Raw genomic sequence first — 20021 nt, 5'->3', positions numbered from 1 at the left:
GCATCCGCATCAACTCTGATTCCCATAATAACCCTGTGAGCTATGTAGCAGAGATCTTTGTTTCACAAACTAAGATACTTAACATCCTGAGAGGTAAAGGAACTTGACTAGCGGCACATATGACTACGTGACTGATATAGGACTAGAACTCAAAACTAAATTTCACTTTCCTCCAAGTCATTTTAACCATTTGAAAACATGTAAACAAAAAAACTTTAATGTGTTATAATAATCATCTTTTAAACAAACCTTATATTTAGATTTCACAGGCCTTTTGGTTCTAATATGCATAAAGTATCATTAAAGTTTTAAGTTGAAGAAGTTTTCAGTTAAGTAAATAAATATAATAAACATCATCTTGTAGGTTAGTTAATGCTTTCACATTTAATATATAACAAGGTAATCTCCATAAATATTAATTGAATTCACTGTAAAAGAAAGGTTTAAACAATTTTACCTTGATTTTTTTCTTTCAAAAGAGCATTCTTTACCTTAAATCTAACTGTATAGCACAATCAAAATTTTAACATCTTGGTTCCAAATTAAATGAAATTTTTCTCCCACAGTAAAAAATAAACACTGAAGTATGAGTCCATAATCACCTAAAAAGTCACATCAGAATTTTTTTTTCACATTTGCCTTCTTTCAGGGGAAAGACAATGCTTTCTAAAATTGAGTATACTTGGGCTTCCCTGGTGGCGCAGTGGCTGAGAGTCCACCTGCCGATACAGGGGACACGGGTTCGTGTCCCGGTCCGGGAGAATCCCACATGCCGCGGAACGGCTGGGCCCGTGAGCCGTGGCCGCTGAGGCTGCGCGTCCGGAGCCTGTGCTCCGCAACAGGAGAGGCCACAGCAGTGAGAGGCCCGCGTACCGCAAAAAAAAAAAAAAAAATTGAGTATACTTGTTTCCTCAACACTGCTACTTGAGTTTCTTGAGACTATGAAAAAGCAAATTATAACCAAGATGATAATATTATTGCCTTGGTGAGGAATCTGGGGTCTAGCACAAAAACAAAAAGAACTTGAAAGTTTTCAAGATAAACTTTGCTCAAAAAGTTGACAAAATCTGGAATCAATAGCTATTGCTTCATTTCCAAGTTCTAAGTTAGGTGTTCAGCTACCAAAAATAAATCAATGATGTAAGAAATATTTTCTTTCAACTTGAAATATCTGCCTGAACAGATATTAAAAGAATATAAAACCAAGGCCCCCCAAAAATATAATTCTCAGAGCTTACATAGTCTAGAAGATGACATTAAGAATCTATATAGACTTCATTATTAGAAGGGGCGCCACTCATTCAAGACCCTTAGAGAATCAGAAACACGGCAAAAAAAAATCTAAGCTGGAAGATATCTCAAAAAAGATCTATCGGGGCTTCCCTGGTGGCGCAGTGGTTGGGAGTCCACCTGCCGATGCAGGGGACGCGGGTTCGTGCCCTGGTCCGGGAATATCCCACATGCCGCAAAAAAAAAAAAAAAAAAAAAAAAAAATCTATCTGTATCCCTTCATTTTACAAAATAAGTAAAGATTTAGAGGAAATGAAATTAATTACGTAAAGTCAAAAGTTATTGTCAGGTCTCTGAGACATTTAAGTGCCTTTCTCTTTTTCTATATAAAGAGTCTCCTTTCTTTATCATAAAAACAAGAAATAGAAGAAATTATTTAAATCAAGAAATGTTTCATTACAATTTACTCTATATGGCATACAGAATAGTATGGTTTCTCCTAATAGAAATGGTTTCTCATATGGTTTCTCCTAATAGAAAGTAGCTTCCTCTATTATTAAGAGTCAAAGGCAAACTCAGGTCACTCATTCTTTAGGATTCATGAATATACACATAACATTTATAACAATAATCATACTGCTGCTGATGATAAACAAAAGAAATTAAGCATTACTGCATAAAGAAGGTACATGCTATTTTATGGTAATAAAGAGTTAACAAAATTATTAAAATTTGGCACCAAGACTTACTTTTTTTGTTGTTTGTTTTTTACTGTCACTTGCTCAAATAGCAAGAGTCATGATATTCCACTTCCCAAACTGCATGCTAATATTAGACACTGACTGGTATCAATTTAAATTAATAACCAAATGGACCCTTATGACTGCCCTTAACCCTTCTCTATTCTATTCATGAGGCTATCTTCCAGCAGACTAGTTCATAGCTTCTCTGTCTTCACACTCAGCCTCTCGTTCAGAACTTGCTTCCTAATCCACTGAGAAAACTGAAGCAATCAGAAGGAAACTTCCAAAGGTACCCCATACCAACTCTGTCCACCTGTTAGCATGTGTACCCACAATATTCTGTCTTCTCCCTATTATAACAGATGAACTATCAAATTCCTATCTATAGTCATTCTCGGGACTTCCCTGGTGGTCCAGTGTCTAAGACTCCACGCTCCCAGGGCAGGGGGCCCAGGTTTGATCCCTGGTCAGGGAACTAGATCCCACATGCTGCAACTAAGACCCAGCACAGACAAATAAATAAATAAAATTTTTTTAAATTAAAAATAAAGTCATTCTCATCATTCATACATTAAATCCAATTCCCCTTCTCGCCTATCAAGGCAAGAAGATAATTCTCCTTTCTCAATTTCATCACCAAAACTTCCTTCCCTACGGGATATTTCTCCCATCTTAAAAATAACAAAACACCTTCTCTTGTCCCCAATTTGCTCAACATCTCACCTCAATCCTTTGCTTCTTATTACAGCAAAACACTTTGAAAAATTTATCTCCATTCACTGTCTCCAATTCCTCCCCTCCCATTCTCTTAAACTAACCATATTCGAGTCAAGTTTTTTGCACCCACCACTAATTGAAATTGTTCCCATCAGGTTTCACCAATGACCTGCATAATGCTAAATACAATCGCCAATCTTCTGTCATGTGATTTAATTTAGCAACATCCGACACAGTTAATTATACCTTCCCCATTGATAATAGTTTCTTCACTTGGCTTCCAGAATCCCACTCTCCTAGTTTTCCTCTTACCTTACTGACTGCTTCTTAAGACAGAGGAATTGTATCATCTAGTCTCATGACCTTAAATATTACCTAAGGAAAAAAAGGTGAACAGCCAGTCTAGGTTTTTTCCACAGACCCAGGCCAAGAAAAATGATCTTAGGTTTAGGTCTTAAGCACTGTTTTCTTGAAACTTCGAAAGCTAAAATTAACATGGAAAACTATGTTCAAGATCCATACTTATACAATATAGTAAGCCACAGAACATTTCCATCATCACAGAAAATTCAACTGGACAGTACTGTTCTAGACCTCGGTTACTGTTAAATCTCTGATTTGTGTGGACTATACCTGAATTGTGAGGACTATGGTTGGCATATGGACTTTGAGGCCTACATGACTAGGACACTAGAGAAGATAATTGGAAAATCAAGGTAATGGCTTTCCTGTGCCGAAATGAACACTGGCTGTGTCTCTTAGAGCTAATAAGCATATTCCCCATCTACTGGTAGAGCCTAAAAGATGTGCTTGAACTGTTGTAAGATGTTCCAAATAAGATAGCTGATGCTTCCCCATGCTGAAGTAGACTACTTCAGTCTTGTCTCCTATAACTAAGCGTACCTCTATGCACTGATACAGCCCTAGAAGCTCACTCGGGTAACAAAAATGATGCTGTATACACTATGTTTCCCATCCTGACAAAGCTAAATAAACTTGGTGCCAAAAAAAAGCCTATAAGTTGGATCGTCAATCCAAAACTGAGACAGATATAGTGGCTGTTCAGACTGTCGAACTGAGGTAGAGACTGCTCTACACAGACTGCTCTATACAGCAGAGCCATTGCCTTCATTTCCCTAGAGTCTACTGTACTGTACTAATCACTAAGCTTCTCACATCTATGTACATAAACAAGGCATTTTACAGAGATCCAAAATCAAAGCCATATAACAGCAAGTGCTCGTGTGTGCATGTGTGTGTGTGTGTGTATAAATATATATATTCATATGTAGTACCTTCTCTGCTCTCTTTTGGTTATATTTATATAGGTATGTGTTATAAAGGTTCTAATTAGGCTTGATATGTTTAATACATGCAAAGCATTGTCAAATACAGAATCTTCTCTGAATATGTCCCTCCCTCTCAAATATAAATGTGCAGTGAAGATGACAGTCAATGATTAAACTGGTCAAAGACTAACCAAAATATTGCCAAGTAAAAATAGGACAAGAGAACTCTGTATAACATATTAAATAACATTTTACATAGTCAATGACTACATATTGCCCTGTTTTAATTATGTTCTTATTTTTTTTATTATGTTCTTTTTAAAACTACACTATAATGAATGGCATTTGCTGCTTTTAATTAAGATGTTACAGCCATTTCTATGAGAATTTGCATATTGGGCTCTTATTCATAAAGCCACCATTACTCTAAAAACGTTATTTTTATGGGAACAAAGGTACTTTGGTGAACAAGAGACATATAACCTGTCATACAAGATAATTAATACAATGTGGAGAACTAAAGAAAAGAGTAAGTAAGCATCTATAGTAACCTAAAAATCATACCCTTACTTCCTAAAAATCACAAACTTTCTGATAATTGTTAACAAAAAAGATTAAATTATTCAATAATGACAAGAATTTTTTACGGAGTAACTAAGATATCCAACAAGCACAAAATTTTGAAAATGACAACTCATAAAATACCACTTTCAAAGTATATGTATACATATATATATATTTCATAATTGAGTCACAAATAAATCTTAATATATCAAAAACTCTTACCTTTTGATCAGGAAGGTTGAAAAGAAATTCTCTGTCAAAACGACCAGGTCTCCTGAGAGCAGGATCTATAGAATCAAGTCTATTTGTAGCACCAATAACAACAATTTCGCCCCTATTGTCTAATCCATCCATAAGAGCAAGGAGGGTTGATACTATAGAGCTGTAACAAAATTTTCAGACAAAATTTTAAAAAGGGAAGAAAGAAAAAGTTGCAAAAATTGCTGCTTATACTAACTTTTATCAGTCTTAAAGACTAAAAAAATGGATTTTTATATCCATGTTCACAAGTAAAACTAAGTTCCATTTAACTTTCTCATATCACTCTAAACAGGTTTAAGTCTTCTGCAGATATAACTGACATACAATACACTGAATATATTTAAAGTATACAAATTGCTACGTTTTGAAGTATGTGAAACTATCACCATAATGAAAAAAAGTAATATCCATCATGCTCTTCTTCATGCCCTTCAAAATCCATTCCCTACTGCTCTTCTTTGACCCAATCCCCTGGCAACCACTGATCTGAGTTCTGTCACTATAGATTAGCTTGCATTACCTAAAATTTTATATACATGGGATCACACAGTAAATACTTTTTTTTTCTGGATTCCTTCCCTCAGCATGATTATTTTGAAATTCACCACATTGTTGGTTTAACAATAGTTTATTCCTTTTCATTGCTAAGCAATATTCCATTTTATGGATGGATCCCAATTTGTTGATTCACATGTTGATGGACATTTAGACTGTTTCCAGTTTTTGGCTATTACCAAAAAAGCTGTGAACATTCATACAGGTCATGAAGATGTTCCCACAGGTTTTTTCCTAAAAGTTTTATACTTTTACCTCTTAAGCTTAGGCCTTCATCCTCTTAACCTTTAATGTTTACAGAATCTAAAATAACATCATATTTTGTATTCCTAAATATTGCTTTATCACTGTCTTTTTTTATCATGGCCAATTGTGCAACAGGTTGGTCAATTTTATTTTTTTCAAAGAAGTGACTTTCTACTTTCCTGATTTCTGCATATCTCTGTTTGCAGTTCATACATAGTTAGCTATAATTTTTTATTTTACTAATACCAGAGATTGCTTAGAGTTAGGACAATAGTTCTTGATAAAAACATAAAATTCTCTGCTTATCTTTTTGTCATTTGTTTCTTATATTTTGTATATTACTAAACTTTGGAAATTAGTTGTGATTTAAGGCACAATATATGGTCAATTTTTATAAATGCTGTGTCTGTTTGAAAACAGTGTTCATTCTATAATTGCCTTAGATAAGTATGCCCACAAGATCAGATTAATATAATAAAGTTGTTCAAATAATCTGTAGAGAATTTATTTTATGCTCATTTGGTCTATTAATTACTGAGAGGTACATGATATCTCTCACAATGATTATCAATTTGACTCTTTGCAGTTCTGCCAATTTTTGTTTTATACAGTTTGAAATGTAGTAATTAGGGAATTATAAATTTTAAACTATTACATCTTTTAATAAATTGAAGATTTTATCATTGTAAATTGATCCTCTTTTTATGTATAATAATGCTTTCTGTCTTAAGAGTCTCTTTTGTCTAATATAGCAATAGTAGCTTTCTGTTAGTATTTACTTGATACACTTTTATACCATTTTCTGAATTTGACTATTTTGGACATTTTACATAAATGAAACAATACAATATGTGATCTTTTGTGTCTGGCTTTGTTTCAACTAGCGTAACGTATGTGAGGTTCACCAATGTTACATGTATAAGATAAACACATGTAGCATGTGTCAGAATCTCATTCCTTTTTGAGGCTGAATGATATTCTACCATGTGGATATACCACATTTTATTTAACCATTCATCAGCTAATGGACATCTGGGTTATTTCCATGTTATGACTATTATGAATAACACTGCTGTGAATATTTGTTACTAAGCTTTTGCATCCCTTTTTCCCACCATTTGGAACCTCTCTTATATGTATCCTTATATGTATTGATAGTTACAGTTTCACAAGTAAATACATATGTTAAAATTACCAAGTGTACTCTTTAAGTATATCAATGAGTATATATAGTATTCTGTATCAATTATACCTCAATAAAAGAGCTTTAAAAAAATCAGTAGTAGGGGGCTTCCCTGGTGGCACAGTGGTTTAGAGTCCGCCTGCCGATGCAGGGGACACGGGTTTGTGCCCCGGTCTGGGAAGATCCCACATGCTGCGGAGCGGCTGGGCCCATGAGCCATGGCCGCTGAGCCTGCGTGTCCAGAGCCTGTGCTCCACAACGGGAGAGGCCACAACAGTGAGAGGCCCGCATACCGCAAAAGAAAAAAAAAATCAGTAGTAGGGCTTCCCTGGTGGTGCAGTGGATAAGAATCTGCCTACCAATGCAGGGAACACAGGTTCGATCCCTGGTCTGGGAAGATCCCACATGCCATGGAGCAGCTAAGCCCATGCACCACAACTACTGAGCCTGCACTCTAGAGCCCGCAAGCCACAACTACTGAAGACCGCACGCCTAGAGCCCATCCTCCGCAACAAGAGAAGCCACCGCAACGAGAAGCCCGTGCACCACAATGAAGAGTAGCCCCCCTCGCCCTAACTAGAGAAAGCCTGCGCGCAGCAACGAAGACCCAACGCAGCCAAAAATAAAAATAAATTAATTTTTTAAAAAATCAGTAGTAAAATAAAAAGATTCTAAAATATCTCCAAATATTCTCTTTAGAAAAGCAAGAAATGAAAAACAAAAAGAAAACACACATAAATAGAAAACAAACATGAAATGGTATTCTCCAATTCATTTGTGTCAATGATTACATAAACATTAATGGATTAAACTTTCAAATTAAAATGAAGAGATTGTCCAGTTAGGAAAACAAGACCCAACTATGTATCATCCACAAAAGTAATACTCTAAATATTAAGACACTGAAAGGTAGGTAGTAAGTTAACGGAAAAAAAATGTACCAAGCAAAAAACATCAGAAGTCTAGATTAGCTTAATCATTAGATAATCATTAGATAATCATTTCATTAGATTCTAATGAAAATAGGTTTCAAAACAAAAAGTGTTAACAAAGATAAAGAGGGGCATTTCATAATTAGAAGGCAACTTCAAAATAAAGACATCCGGGCTTCCCTGGTGGCGCAGTGGTTGAGAGTCCGCCTGCTGATGCAGGGTACACGGGTTCGTGCCCCGGTCCGGGAAGATCCCGCATGCCGCGGAGCGGCTGGGCCCGTGAGCCATGGCCATTGAGCCTGCGCGTCCGAAGCCTGTGCTCCGCAACGGGAGAGGCCACAACAGTGAGAGGTCCGCGTACCGCAAAAAAAAAAATAAATAGAAAATAAAAAAATAAAGACATCCAAAATAATAAATGTGTTTGCACCCAAAACAAAACTTCAAAATAAATGAAACAAAAACCGGCAGAATTAAAGAGACAATTCTACAAGCATAGTTGGACATTTTACCACATCTCTCTAATGTTCATAAAATAACTAGACAAAAAAAATCAGTAAAAACACAAAACGTCCTGCATAACATTATTATAACCCTGTCTTACTTGATATATATAGAGAATATTATACCACAAACAGCAGAATACAAATTCACAACACAGACAATACCTGGGACATAAAGAAAACTGCAGTGAATTTAAAATGACTTTAAGAGTTATCGTTTCTGACCACAATAAAATTAAATTAGAGAAACTAATATACTGTTTTATGTTAATTATACCTCAATTAAAAAATTAAATTAGAAACAATAAGATAAAAAACACAACTTGTAAACTAAACAACACACTTCTAAATATTCATTGTGTCAAAGAAGAAATGACAAGACGAATTGGAAATTAGTTTGAACTGTAGGACACTGATTATATAAGAGGTCAAAAACTGGGATGCAGCTAAAGCAGTGCTTAAAAAGAAATTTATAGCTTTCAATGCCTATATTAGAAAAGAAAAAAGTTTCAGTCAAAGTCTAAAATTCCATCTGAATAATTTAGAAAAAGAGAAAACTAAACCTAAAGCAAACAGAAGAAACAAACAAACAAACAAAAAGCCAAGAAAAGTCACAATGCATATTGCTAAATGCATATTGCTAAATGAAAGAAGTTAACCTGAAAGATTACATGCTGGATGATTACAAATACATAGCATTACGGAAAGGGCGAGGGTAGATAGTAAAAAATCATTAGTGCCAGGGACTGAGGGGGTGGGGTGGTGAGGGAAAGGAGGGATGAGTTGGTAGAGCACAGAGGATTTTTAGGACAATGAAAATACTCTGCGTGATACTATAATGACATATGCATGTTATTATACATTTGTCCAAACTCACAAAATGCAAAACACCCAGAGTGACTACACACTTTGTGTGATTATCATGTGTCAATGCAGGTTCCTCAATTGTAACAAATGTACCCTCTCTGATGAAAGATGTTGATAATGGGGGAGGCTGTGTATCAGTGTGGGCACAGAGTAAATGGAATAATCTCTGTACCTTCCTCTCAATTATGCTGTAAACCTAAAACTGCTCTTTAAAAAAGATTTTTTTTAAAATTACAAAGAACAAGGTTGGGGACTTATACTAATAAGACTGTATAAATTTCTCAAGTAATTAAGTCAATGATATAAGGATAAACCTAAAGATCAATGGAACCAACTAACAAGTCTAGGAATAGACAACTTAATGGTCAATTTCTGACAAAGATGCCAAGTAATTCAATGGAGACAGGTAACCTTTTCAATAAATGGTCCTGGAACAATTGGAAAAAAAAATATGGAAAAAGTAAATTTCAGTCCATACCTTGCACTAGCTATAAAAATTAACTCAAACCCTTACCTTATGCTGACATATGAATGTTAACTTTAAAATGAATCACTGACCAAAATTTAAGGGCTAACACTACTAATATTTTAGAAGAAAATATAGAATAGTTGACAAATTGGTTTAGGAAATTATTCTCAAGACACAAAAATATATACCAAAAAAATTTACATAATGGGCTTCATCAAGACTAAAACTTTTTGATTTTCAAAAAGTCGTATTTAAGAAAAAGGCAAGCCAGACTAGTAGAAAACTTTTCAAAACATAGATCTGACAAAGGGCTTGTTTTAAGAGCACATAAAAAAAATCTTACACTACAATGAGACATACAATATGATTTCTTTATTTTTAAAGGGTAAAATAATATAACAGACATTTCACAAAAGAAAATATGTAAATGAGCAATAAGTGCATGCAAAGATGCTCAATATTATTAGTCATCAGAAAAATGAAAATTAATCCACTACTACACACTCATTAGAATAGCAACAGTTAGAGAGTAAAAATACGAAATGCTGGCAAGAATGAGAAGCATCCCAAATCCTGATACATTACAGTTAAAAACATAAAATGGTAAACCACTTTGGAAAGTAGTATCAATTTAAACAAACATTTAACATAGGATTCAGCCATTTCTCTCTAAGGTATTTATCCAACAGAAATGAAAACATATGGTCCCATGAAAATGTGTATGCAAATGTTCACAGCAGCATTATCATAATAGCCAAATATAGAAGCAAACCAAATCTCTATCAGAGGAATTAAACAAATTGTGGTACACATACAGACATACACACAGAGACACACATGCTGCCCAAGGACTACTACTCAGAAATTAAAAAGAACAAAATATTAGTGTATGTGACGTGGATAAATTTCAAAAACATTATGCTATATCAGGATTAGGCATCTTTTTCTGTAAAGGGCCAGAAAGTAAATGTGTTAAGGCTTTGCAAGTCATATGATCTTCCTCTCACAACCCCTCCCTCATCTCTGCTCTTGTAGTGCAAAAGGAGATATATATATAACGCAAAAAGCAATGAATATGGCTGTGTTCCAATGAAACTTCATTTACAAAAACAGGGAGAAGATTTGGCTCATGGGTCCTGGTTTGCTGACCCCTGTGCTAATGAAAGAAGTCTTCCTCAAGAACAGAGGTCACATCTTATAAGCCTCATAGCCCTTATCCAAGGGCTAAATCTAAATACTATGTCAACAAATGAAAAGAATTCAACATAATCAGATTAGGAAAAATTACCTGTGGATCTGATCTTGCCTGCTAGAGCGAACTGGAGCTAATCCATCTATTTCATCAAAAAATATTATAGACGGTCTCATCAAATATGCCTAGTATAAAAAGAAAGCAAACATTATTTATTGTATTAGTTTTCATTTTTAATTTAATTACTGTATTTTCTTAATAGGTAATATAAGCAAATGGTACAACATACAGCAGGTAAGAAAGATTATACAGGAAAAAGGAAAGCTCCTTATCACCCCAGACTCCAACCACAAGGTCTCCACCCAGTAGACAACTACTGTTTTCAGTTTGTTTATTCTTCCATACATGTCATTTATACACATAAACAAACATGTATTTTTAAACACATTTAAACACACTATACATATTGCTTTTATTGTATAACACAGCCTATTTTATGTTATTGATATATTTTAATTAGCTTACATGTAAGTACATAAAGATCTGCTTCATACTTTTTTAACAGCTACAAAATGCCACACTATATGGATGTGCCGTAATTAAACGAGTCCCCTACTCATGGACATTTAAGCTGTTTTCAATCTTTTCCTATTATCAATAATGCTTGAACAAACATCTGTGTACATTTAACATTTCACATGAATATAAACATATCAATATAAAAAATTATAAAAGTGGAACTTATGGTTCAAAAGGCATGTGTCATTCCTAATTTAGATACTTGCAAATTATCTTCCATTGATGTATCAATTTACACTTCTCACCAGAAATATTTAAGACTGTTCACCAACAATTTATTATCAAACTTCTTGTTCTTGACTAACGTTTTAAGATAAAGGATGTTACCTCATTTTCATTCTAATTTTTATTTTTATTATCAAGGAAGACGAGCATTTTTCATATCTTAAAAGAGCCATTAATATTGCTTTTTCTACACAAGTTCTGTTCATATCCTTTGCCAATTTTTCTATTGGATCATTGGTCTTCTGCTTACTGATTTCTAGGAGCTATATTTACTTAAAAATCAGACTCTCTCTATGAAATGAAATGAAAATATTTTTCTTCAAAGGGTATCATCTTTTGGTTTTGCTTACCATATTGTTGCCACGTAGAATGTAAAAAAAAGATTTTATATAGTGGATTCTTTTCTTCCATAGTTAGACTTTCCCTACTCTGAGATTAGAAACAAAATTCTCCTGAGTTTTCTTCCGGTACTTTCACAGTGTCATTTTTCTCAATAAATCACAGATCTATGTAGGAACTTGATTTAAGGTAAATAAATTTTAATTACAAATGAAAACTGTTATATAATTTACTCAAATTAATAGAGTTTATTTTCATTTCAAAATTACTTAAAGCTAATTCTTAGTTCACAGGAAGGTCAGCTTATTAAAGAATGGATACAATTTTTCATTTCTCCCTTACTGATAACAATGTTCATTAAACTTCCAGTGTTCTCTAATAATTTTATTTTTTTAAATTTATTTATTTATTTTTGGCTGCATTGGGTCTTTGTTGCTGCGCACGGGCTTTCTCTAGTTGTGGCGAGCAGGGGCTATTCTTCACTGTGGTGCACGGGCTTCTCACTGTGGTGGCTTCTCTTGTTGTGGACAGAGCATGGGCTCTAGGCAAGCAGGCTTCAGTAGTTGCGGCACACAGGCTCAGTAGTTGTGGCACACGGGCTCAGCAGTTGTGGCACACAGGCTCAGTAGTTGTGGCTCACGGGCTCCGTTGCTCCGCGGCATGTGGGATCTTCCCGGACCACGGCTCAAACCCATGTCCCCTGCATTGGCAGGTGGATTCTTAGCCACTGCACCACCAGGGAAGTCCCTCTAATAACTTTAAATGAAAGACAATTCAACCACAAAACTTTGCCCCTTTTGAAAAAAAAAACTTTATAAGGCTAGAATTACATACTAAGAGAAGAAGAGTAAAGATTTAATCATTACTTTTACATACATGAAACACAGCTCTTTTTTAGAACTATGGCCTCACACAATTGCAAAAAGGAAGTACAGTGTATTTAACACCAGTTAATGTGATAAGCACTTTACAGTTGACCTTTGTATACGTGGATTTCTTTCAATAAATATATTGAAAATATTTTGGGAGAGATTTATGTCAATTTGAAAAAACTCACAGATGAACTGGGTGGCCTAGAAATAGTGAAGAAATTAAGAACACAGTATGTCATGGGTGTATAAAATATACGTAGATACTAGTCTATTTTATCATTTACTATCATAAAATACACACAAATCTATCATAAAAAGTTAAAATTTATCAAAACTTACATGAATAAACACTGTACCTGCTCCATTTACAGTCGAAATGTAAACAAAGATGCAGTATTAAATCATAACTGCATAAAATTAACTGTGGTACATACTGTACTACTGTAATAATATCATAGCCACCTCCTGTTGCTATTGCGCTGAACTCAAGTGTTGCAAATATCCGCTTAAAATGCTGTGTGATGCTAATCTTCTCCTTGTGAACAGTTCCTCTCTCCAGTAAATTACATATCACAGTAAACAGTGATCTTTTTTTACTTAAAGTGATGTTGCATATTTTTCCTTGTGTTTACTGCAATACAGTAAATGTTAAATAACACCATGGGACCTATACAAAGTGCCACTGTTGATGCTGGAAGTGCCCCCAAGAAGCAAAGAAAAGGCATGACATTACAAGAAAAAGCTGAATTGCTTGATATGTATCATAGATTTAGGTCTGCAGCTGCAGTTGCAGCCATTTCAAGATAAATGAATCCAGCGTAAGGGGTATTTTAAAAAAAAGAAGAAAAGGAAATCCCTGAAGCTCTTGTTGCAGCTACACCAACAGGTGTGAAACCTTGAACTTTTTGCAAAATACCTTTTTATCTCATATTGAAAATGCAGCTTTTATGTGGATGCAGGATATAAGAAAAGTATTCCTGTAGACTCTAATATAATTCAAGAAAAAGCAAGGTCATTCTATGAAAACTTAAAGCAAAAGGAAGATGAAAAATCTAAACCTGTAGAAATTAATGCCAGCAAATAATTTTAGATAGAGGTATGTGCATAGGCTAGGGAGGATAAATTACAAGGATTTATGGAGCTGGATCATATTACCGGGAACATAGGAGTGAATTCCTGCCCCAACCAAAAGGCATTCGTGTGGATTTTTTTTAATTCAAGTTAACTGGCTATTCCAAAGTGGTTTTTTTCCCTATTTTTGACGATTGGAGCCCTTCAGATGCAGGATGGAACTGTGTTTTGCATTTTTTGGTAAAATAAGCAAAGCAAGGACCTGGAGATATATGCTGGAGCAATCTCCTTGGAAGGATTCAGCATAAGTAGATGGTAAACATGTAAAGGGGAAAGGGAGGGTTTGTTTGTTTTTAAACATTTATTATTTATTTATTTTATTTTTGGCTGCGTCTGGGTCTTAGTTGCGGCACGCGGGAGATCTTCGCTGAGGCATGTGGGACCTTTTGTTGCGGCACGGGGGCTCTTCATTGCAGCACACGGACTTCTCTATAGTTGCGGCGTGCGGGTTTTTCTCTCTCTAGCTGTGGCACATAGGCTCCAGGGCTCATGGGCTCTGTAGTTGTGGCGTGCAGGTTCCAAAGCGCGTGGGTTCTGTAGTTTGCGGCACGCAGGCTCTCTAGCTGAGGCACACGGGCTCTGGCAGGGGCTTAGTGGCCACGGCATGTGGGATCTTAGTTCCCTGACCAGGGATCAAACCCGTGTCCCCTGAACTGTAAGGCAGATTCTTTACCACTGGACCACCAGGGAAGTGCTGGGGTTTGTTTAAAATAGTAAATCAGTTAAGTCACTTCTAAATTTAAAGAAAACAAAATTGGAGTTGAAGAATAAGCAGGTTTCCAGTTGGCTATTGCTATTTTTCTTTGAAAAAAATAAACATTTTTTTTAAAAATTTAAAAAAAAAAATGTCAAGGTAACAGAAGCACCGTCTGCTGACCAAGAGGTAGCAAACAAGTTCCCAGACACAATTAAGAAAACCGTTGATGAGAAAGGGTATCTGCCTGAACAGGTTTTTAATGCAGACAATAGTGCCCTATTCACATTTATTAGTAAAGAAGAGAAATGAGCACCAGGATTTAAGGCTGGAAGGGATAAGCTAACTCTACTGTTTTGGGCAAATGCAATCGGGTTTACGATCAGGACTGCCTTTATCTATAAAGCTGCTAACTCTCGAGTCTTGAAGGGAAAAGATAAACACCAGCTGCCAATCTTTTGGTTGTACAAGCAAGCCTGGACAATGAGAACTCTTTTTCTGGATTGTTTCCATCTATGCTTCATCCCTGAAGTGAGGAAGCACCTTTCCAGTAAGAGAACCACTTTTAAAGTTCTTTTGATATTGGACAATGCCCCTGGCCACCCAGAACTCGATGAGTTCAATACCAAAGATGCTGAAGTGGTCTACTTGTCCCCAAACATAACAACTCTAATTCAGCCTCCAGATCAGGGGTTCATAAGGACTTCTAAGCCTCATTATAGACAGGACACTATGGAAAGGATTGTCAACACTATGGAAGAGAGCCCCAATAGAGAGAACATCATGAATGTCTGGAAGGGTTACACCATTTCTCTCCATTATTGTTAGAAAAAGCCATGAAAGTCACCAAGCCCAAAACAATAAATTCCTGCTGGAGAAAACTGTGTCCCGATGCTGTGGGTGACTTTACAGGATTTATGATAGAGCCAATTAAGTAAATCACAAAAGAGATTGTAGATATGGCCAAAAAAAAAGGTGGGGCATGAAGGGCCTCAAGATATGAATCTTGGAGAAACTCAAGAGCTAACAGACATAACACCAGAGGCACTGACAGAAGATGAAATATCCAGAAGATGGATATGAGTGCTTCCGAACTAGTGTCAGGCAATGAGAAAGAAGATGTAGAAGCAGCAGTGCCAGAAAACAAATTGACCTTAGACAATCTGGCAGAAAACTTCCGATTACTCAAAACTGCTTTTGACTGCTTTTACCACATGTCTATGACATGGGCACTGAGACTAGAGCAAACGGTGGAAGAAGGATTGGTACCATACAGAAACATTTTTAGAGAAATGAAAAAGCAAAAAAGTCAAGCAGAAATTATGATGTATTTTCATAAAGTTACACCAAGTGTGCCTGTCTCTCCTGCCGTGCCTTGCATCTCCTCCACCTCTTGCACCTCTGCCACCCCTGAGACAGCAAGTCCAACCCCTCCTCTTCTCCTCCGCCTCAGCCGGCTCAACATGAAGATGACAAAGATGAAGACCTTTATGATAATCCACTTCCATTTAATGAATAGTAAACAATCATCATTCTGTACAGTTAATAAACTTTCTATTATGTATGTGTGCCAGTGTCTTCATGTGAAAATCTAATAACTGTACAGCAAGAACTGTATGAGACATTTTTGTCATAATTACCACTTAAAGTATTCATTGTGTAGACTATTGTGTGCAAGACTTGTACTGAAACGGCCAGCATATCCTTACATAGTATAAGGTGAGTGATATTTAATAAAAAATTAATAATGTGTTCATTTTCTTACAGTTTTACACCTTTGCTTTCAAAGAACTGTATTACTATACAGCATGCCCCTCTCTCGTAATTGGAGAAGCTGCATATCAGCCAATCATCACAGGTAAGAGTTTTTTTCCTAATATAACAATGTTTCTATTACTGTATTATGAATATGACTGTAATTTGTGTATGCCATAAAAATTTTATAACAATTCATTCACTAGTGCATAGGCTAGGCTACCATGAAACAATCATACTGCTGCTTCTTTGCTATCAATGCATGAATCATTATACCTGTAATAAATATGAATTTCTTTTTCATATTATCTTTTCATTCTTGATGTCTAGTGTTAGTAATATATATAACATCTACAGTGTTTTGTATCATATAAGACAATATTGATGTAGGTTGAGAGAGAATTCATCTTGTATTCAGGCAACATAAAATTTTGGTTGTGATAACTACAGTACAGTACTGTAAATCTTTTATGATTTTCTTAATAACATTTTCTTCTCTCTAGCTTACTTTATTGTAAGAACACAGTATATAAACACAATACAAAACATGCGTGCTGTTTATGTTATTGGTAAGGCTTCCTATCAACAGTAGGCTATTAGTAGTTAAGTTTGCGGGGAGTCAAAAGTTATACACGGATTTTCAAATGCGCAGAGGTTGGTGCCCCTAACCCCTATATTGTTCAAGGGTCAACTGTATACACTTCCTTTCGGTAAAAACTCACAGTAGTCCAGTTAGATAGGTATTATTTCCCCCATTTTATAGAGGATGCAAATAAGGATCAGACGCTTTCATTTACTTAAAGTTACATACTTAACAGTAAAGCTAAAGATAAACTAACACTTTTCTGACACCAAAGGCCAAACTCTTAGCCAATATATTGTACAGTCATCCCTCAGTATCCATGGTAGACTGGTTCCAGGACTCCCTGCAGATACCAAAATACGAGGATGCTCAAGTCCCTTATATAAAATAGCGTAGCACAGTCAGCCCTACATATCCATGGATTCCACATCTGTGGATTCAACCAACTGGAGACGAAATTGTTGCCTGAATCTGTGGATGTGGAACCAGCAGATATGGAAGGCCGACTGTACCTCCTTCATCTCACTTAGTGAATAGATCATATACTTAATTTAGGAATGTAGACTCTTCACATTTAAAAAGACAAAAATGACTATGAGCAGTTTTTTTAAAAAGAAAGCAAACATTTCAAATACTCTTACCCACAAAGAAATCTATGAAACAAAGTAAATATAGATTTAAAAAGCAGATTAATGCTATGGTTTTGAATGAAACCAAGACACATTCCTACCCCAGTAGGAAGTGGCAAAAGGAATAAGTCTGTCAAAAATTTAAAATTAAGTCATGGACAATTTGCCAGCATTCCCAAGCTAACTCTTCCCTAATCCACCAATGTTATTTTATATTATTTTCCAATTATTATTAAATTCTCTTTAAACATGAAGACTGCATATGTTTGACTTCCCAATGGACATTGAGCACCTTGAGGCTAGGAATTTTATTTTATTCCTCTTTCTAGAGCCCCCGTTACCTAGAACACAGCAGTTTTTAATACTAATATAACTAAAAATATTTGAAGTGCTTTACCAATTACAAAGGACTTTGACACACATCAACTCAGTAATGGGTCTTCAACAAATGCTTGCTGAAAGCATTTTTTTAAATGTCATGTGAATTTCCTTAGACAGAACAAAATATAAGTTGCATTACCAAGTATGAATGACTTCCTTCAGTAGCTCAAACAATTAAAAGTAAATTTATATCAGGACTAATTTTTGTAAGTATTAGGAAATGATATTTTTAAAGTTACTGTTATATATAAATAGTAAAGACAGCCTACATGATATTATTCACTTACCTTACTCTGCCTTTTAAAAGCATTCACTTAATACTGAGTTCTTCTAATACCATATTTACAACTTATGAAAATAAAGAATATACTGCTTCCTGAGATTTCTTGCACAGATATTTAACTTTTTATGCTTGTTCTACTTCCTCAGTTAGATTATAATCTAGTGATACATATGTTATATCCAGGGTTCTCAAAAGCACTTAACATGGTATTATATGCCTAGTAGCCACCTCAGTAAATATTTTGTGAATCATCTTAAATTAGTACTAGTGAAATTGCTATTAAATACCTCTAAGGCATACAAATTCAGATTACTGATCCTAAATTTAACATTGGAAACTGACTGGAATTGATTGGAAAATATGACTCGTCATGAACAGTTTGTATTTATAGACCAAACGTGTTAAGTATTCTAAAGAAGATATTCTCATATTACCTGACTTCACTTACCTGATCAAAAAGAAGCCTAAGTTGCCGCTCAGATTCGCCAACCCACTTACTTAGACAGTCTGCTCCTTTTCGCATAAAAAAAGCCACCTTTTTGTCTCCTTGACTGCACTCATTAGCTAACGCTCTGGCAACCAAGGTTTTACCTGTGCCAGGAGGGCCATAAAACAAACAGCCCCTAGAGGAATAAAGAATCAATAAAAGTAGATAAATGTTACCACCAGCACTAATAACCAATACAAAAGCATGCACCTCCCATATAATTTTGTACTAATGTATATTTTATTATTATTAGACACTGATATAGCTTTTTCTAATATACAGACAAAAGTTTCACTTTGTTGAAAGTCCTCAAGGATGTTCTCAAAGAACCAAGCTTTGGTACACAAGAAATAGTTCAATCAGAGTAGAGAGTAATTTGGCAAGCTACATCAAAATTTTAAAGGTACTTTCCCTATGACCCAGAAATTTCACATTTTAGATTATATCATGTAGAAATAATCAAAAGAAAGTGAAAAAGATAGATTTTTTTAAAAACCTAAATGCTATCTATTAACAAGGGACAGATAAATACACCACTACATCTGTAATTTAAACACGAGTATGATGTCAAAAAGAATAATACACACATTATTTATGGATATGGAAAGGTGTAAAGTGAAAAATAAAAGTTACATAAGGGTATTATTGAATAATCTCATTTATATTAAATGTTTAAATGTGCATAATACAGGCAAAATATAAACTTATTATATGCATACATATATAAAAGAAAGCTGTTCATCCCTAAGGAGTAGGATTACTTTCTGCTTATAATACTTTTTGTTTATAACTCCATTTTTTAAAGTTTCTCCCAAGGCTATACTACTTTAATGGCTTTGAAAAAAATAACAATTATTTTTAAAATTCAAGTTATATCATATAAGAAGTAAATAAATTGCTACTATGATTTCTAAAACCCACTGCAGAATTACAGGCCAACTCTTAACCCACTCAAACAGAAGATGACTCTTTAACAAGATTTTCTGCATCCTTAAACACATGAATAATAAATTAGAAACACATGAATAATAAATTAGAAATAAAAAGGGATATTTCACAGTTTAAGTCTGTATGCACATCTTCAAAATATTTTATTCTGCCCAATTTCCTTTGACATAATTTCTCAGCCTTTACTAATAGTTAACTAGCTAACCACCTCATGATCAAACACAATTAATCTGATCATAAAAATAAACTATCAAGCTTATCATTTCAAAAATACCACATCAATGAGTCAAAGCAACACTTCGCTGAAACTGTGCTTTCAAAGACTAACCAGTATACCGTATCAAACTGAATGCTATTAGGAGACCAA

General features: G+C 34.9%; 1 protein-coding gene across 2 annotated transcripts in view; it reads right to left on the bottom strand.

The window, feature by feature from the left end:
* Positions 1–20021, bottom strand: part of ATAD2B (ATPase family AAA domain containing 2B) — a 150996-nt gene that overhangs the window by 85461 nt on the left and 45514 nt on the right. For both annotated transcript variants that reach the window (XM_060027039.1, XM_060027040.1), the window contains exons 12-14: positions 18668–18842; positions 10845–10933; positions 4766–4925 (exon numbers count right to left, since the gene is read on the bottom strand). In XM_060027039.1, coding sequence (XP_059883022.1) covers positions 4766–4925; positions 10845–10933; positions 18668–18842 — 424 coding nt within the window. The remainder of the gene's footprint in view (positions 1–4765; positions 4926–10844; positions 10934–18667; positions 18843–20021) is intronic.

The sequence above is a fragment of the Delphinus delphis genome, chromosome 12 (genome assembly GCF_949987515.2).
Source record: "Delphinus delphis chromosome 12, mDelDel1.2, whole genome shotgun sequence".
Classification (NCBI taxonomy): domain Eukaryota; kingdom Metazoa; phylum Chordata; class Mammalia; order Artiodactyla; family Delphinidae; genus Delphinus; species Delphinus delphis.
This window is presented reverse-complemented; position numbering and strand designations above follow the sequence as displayed.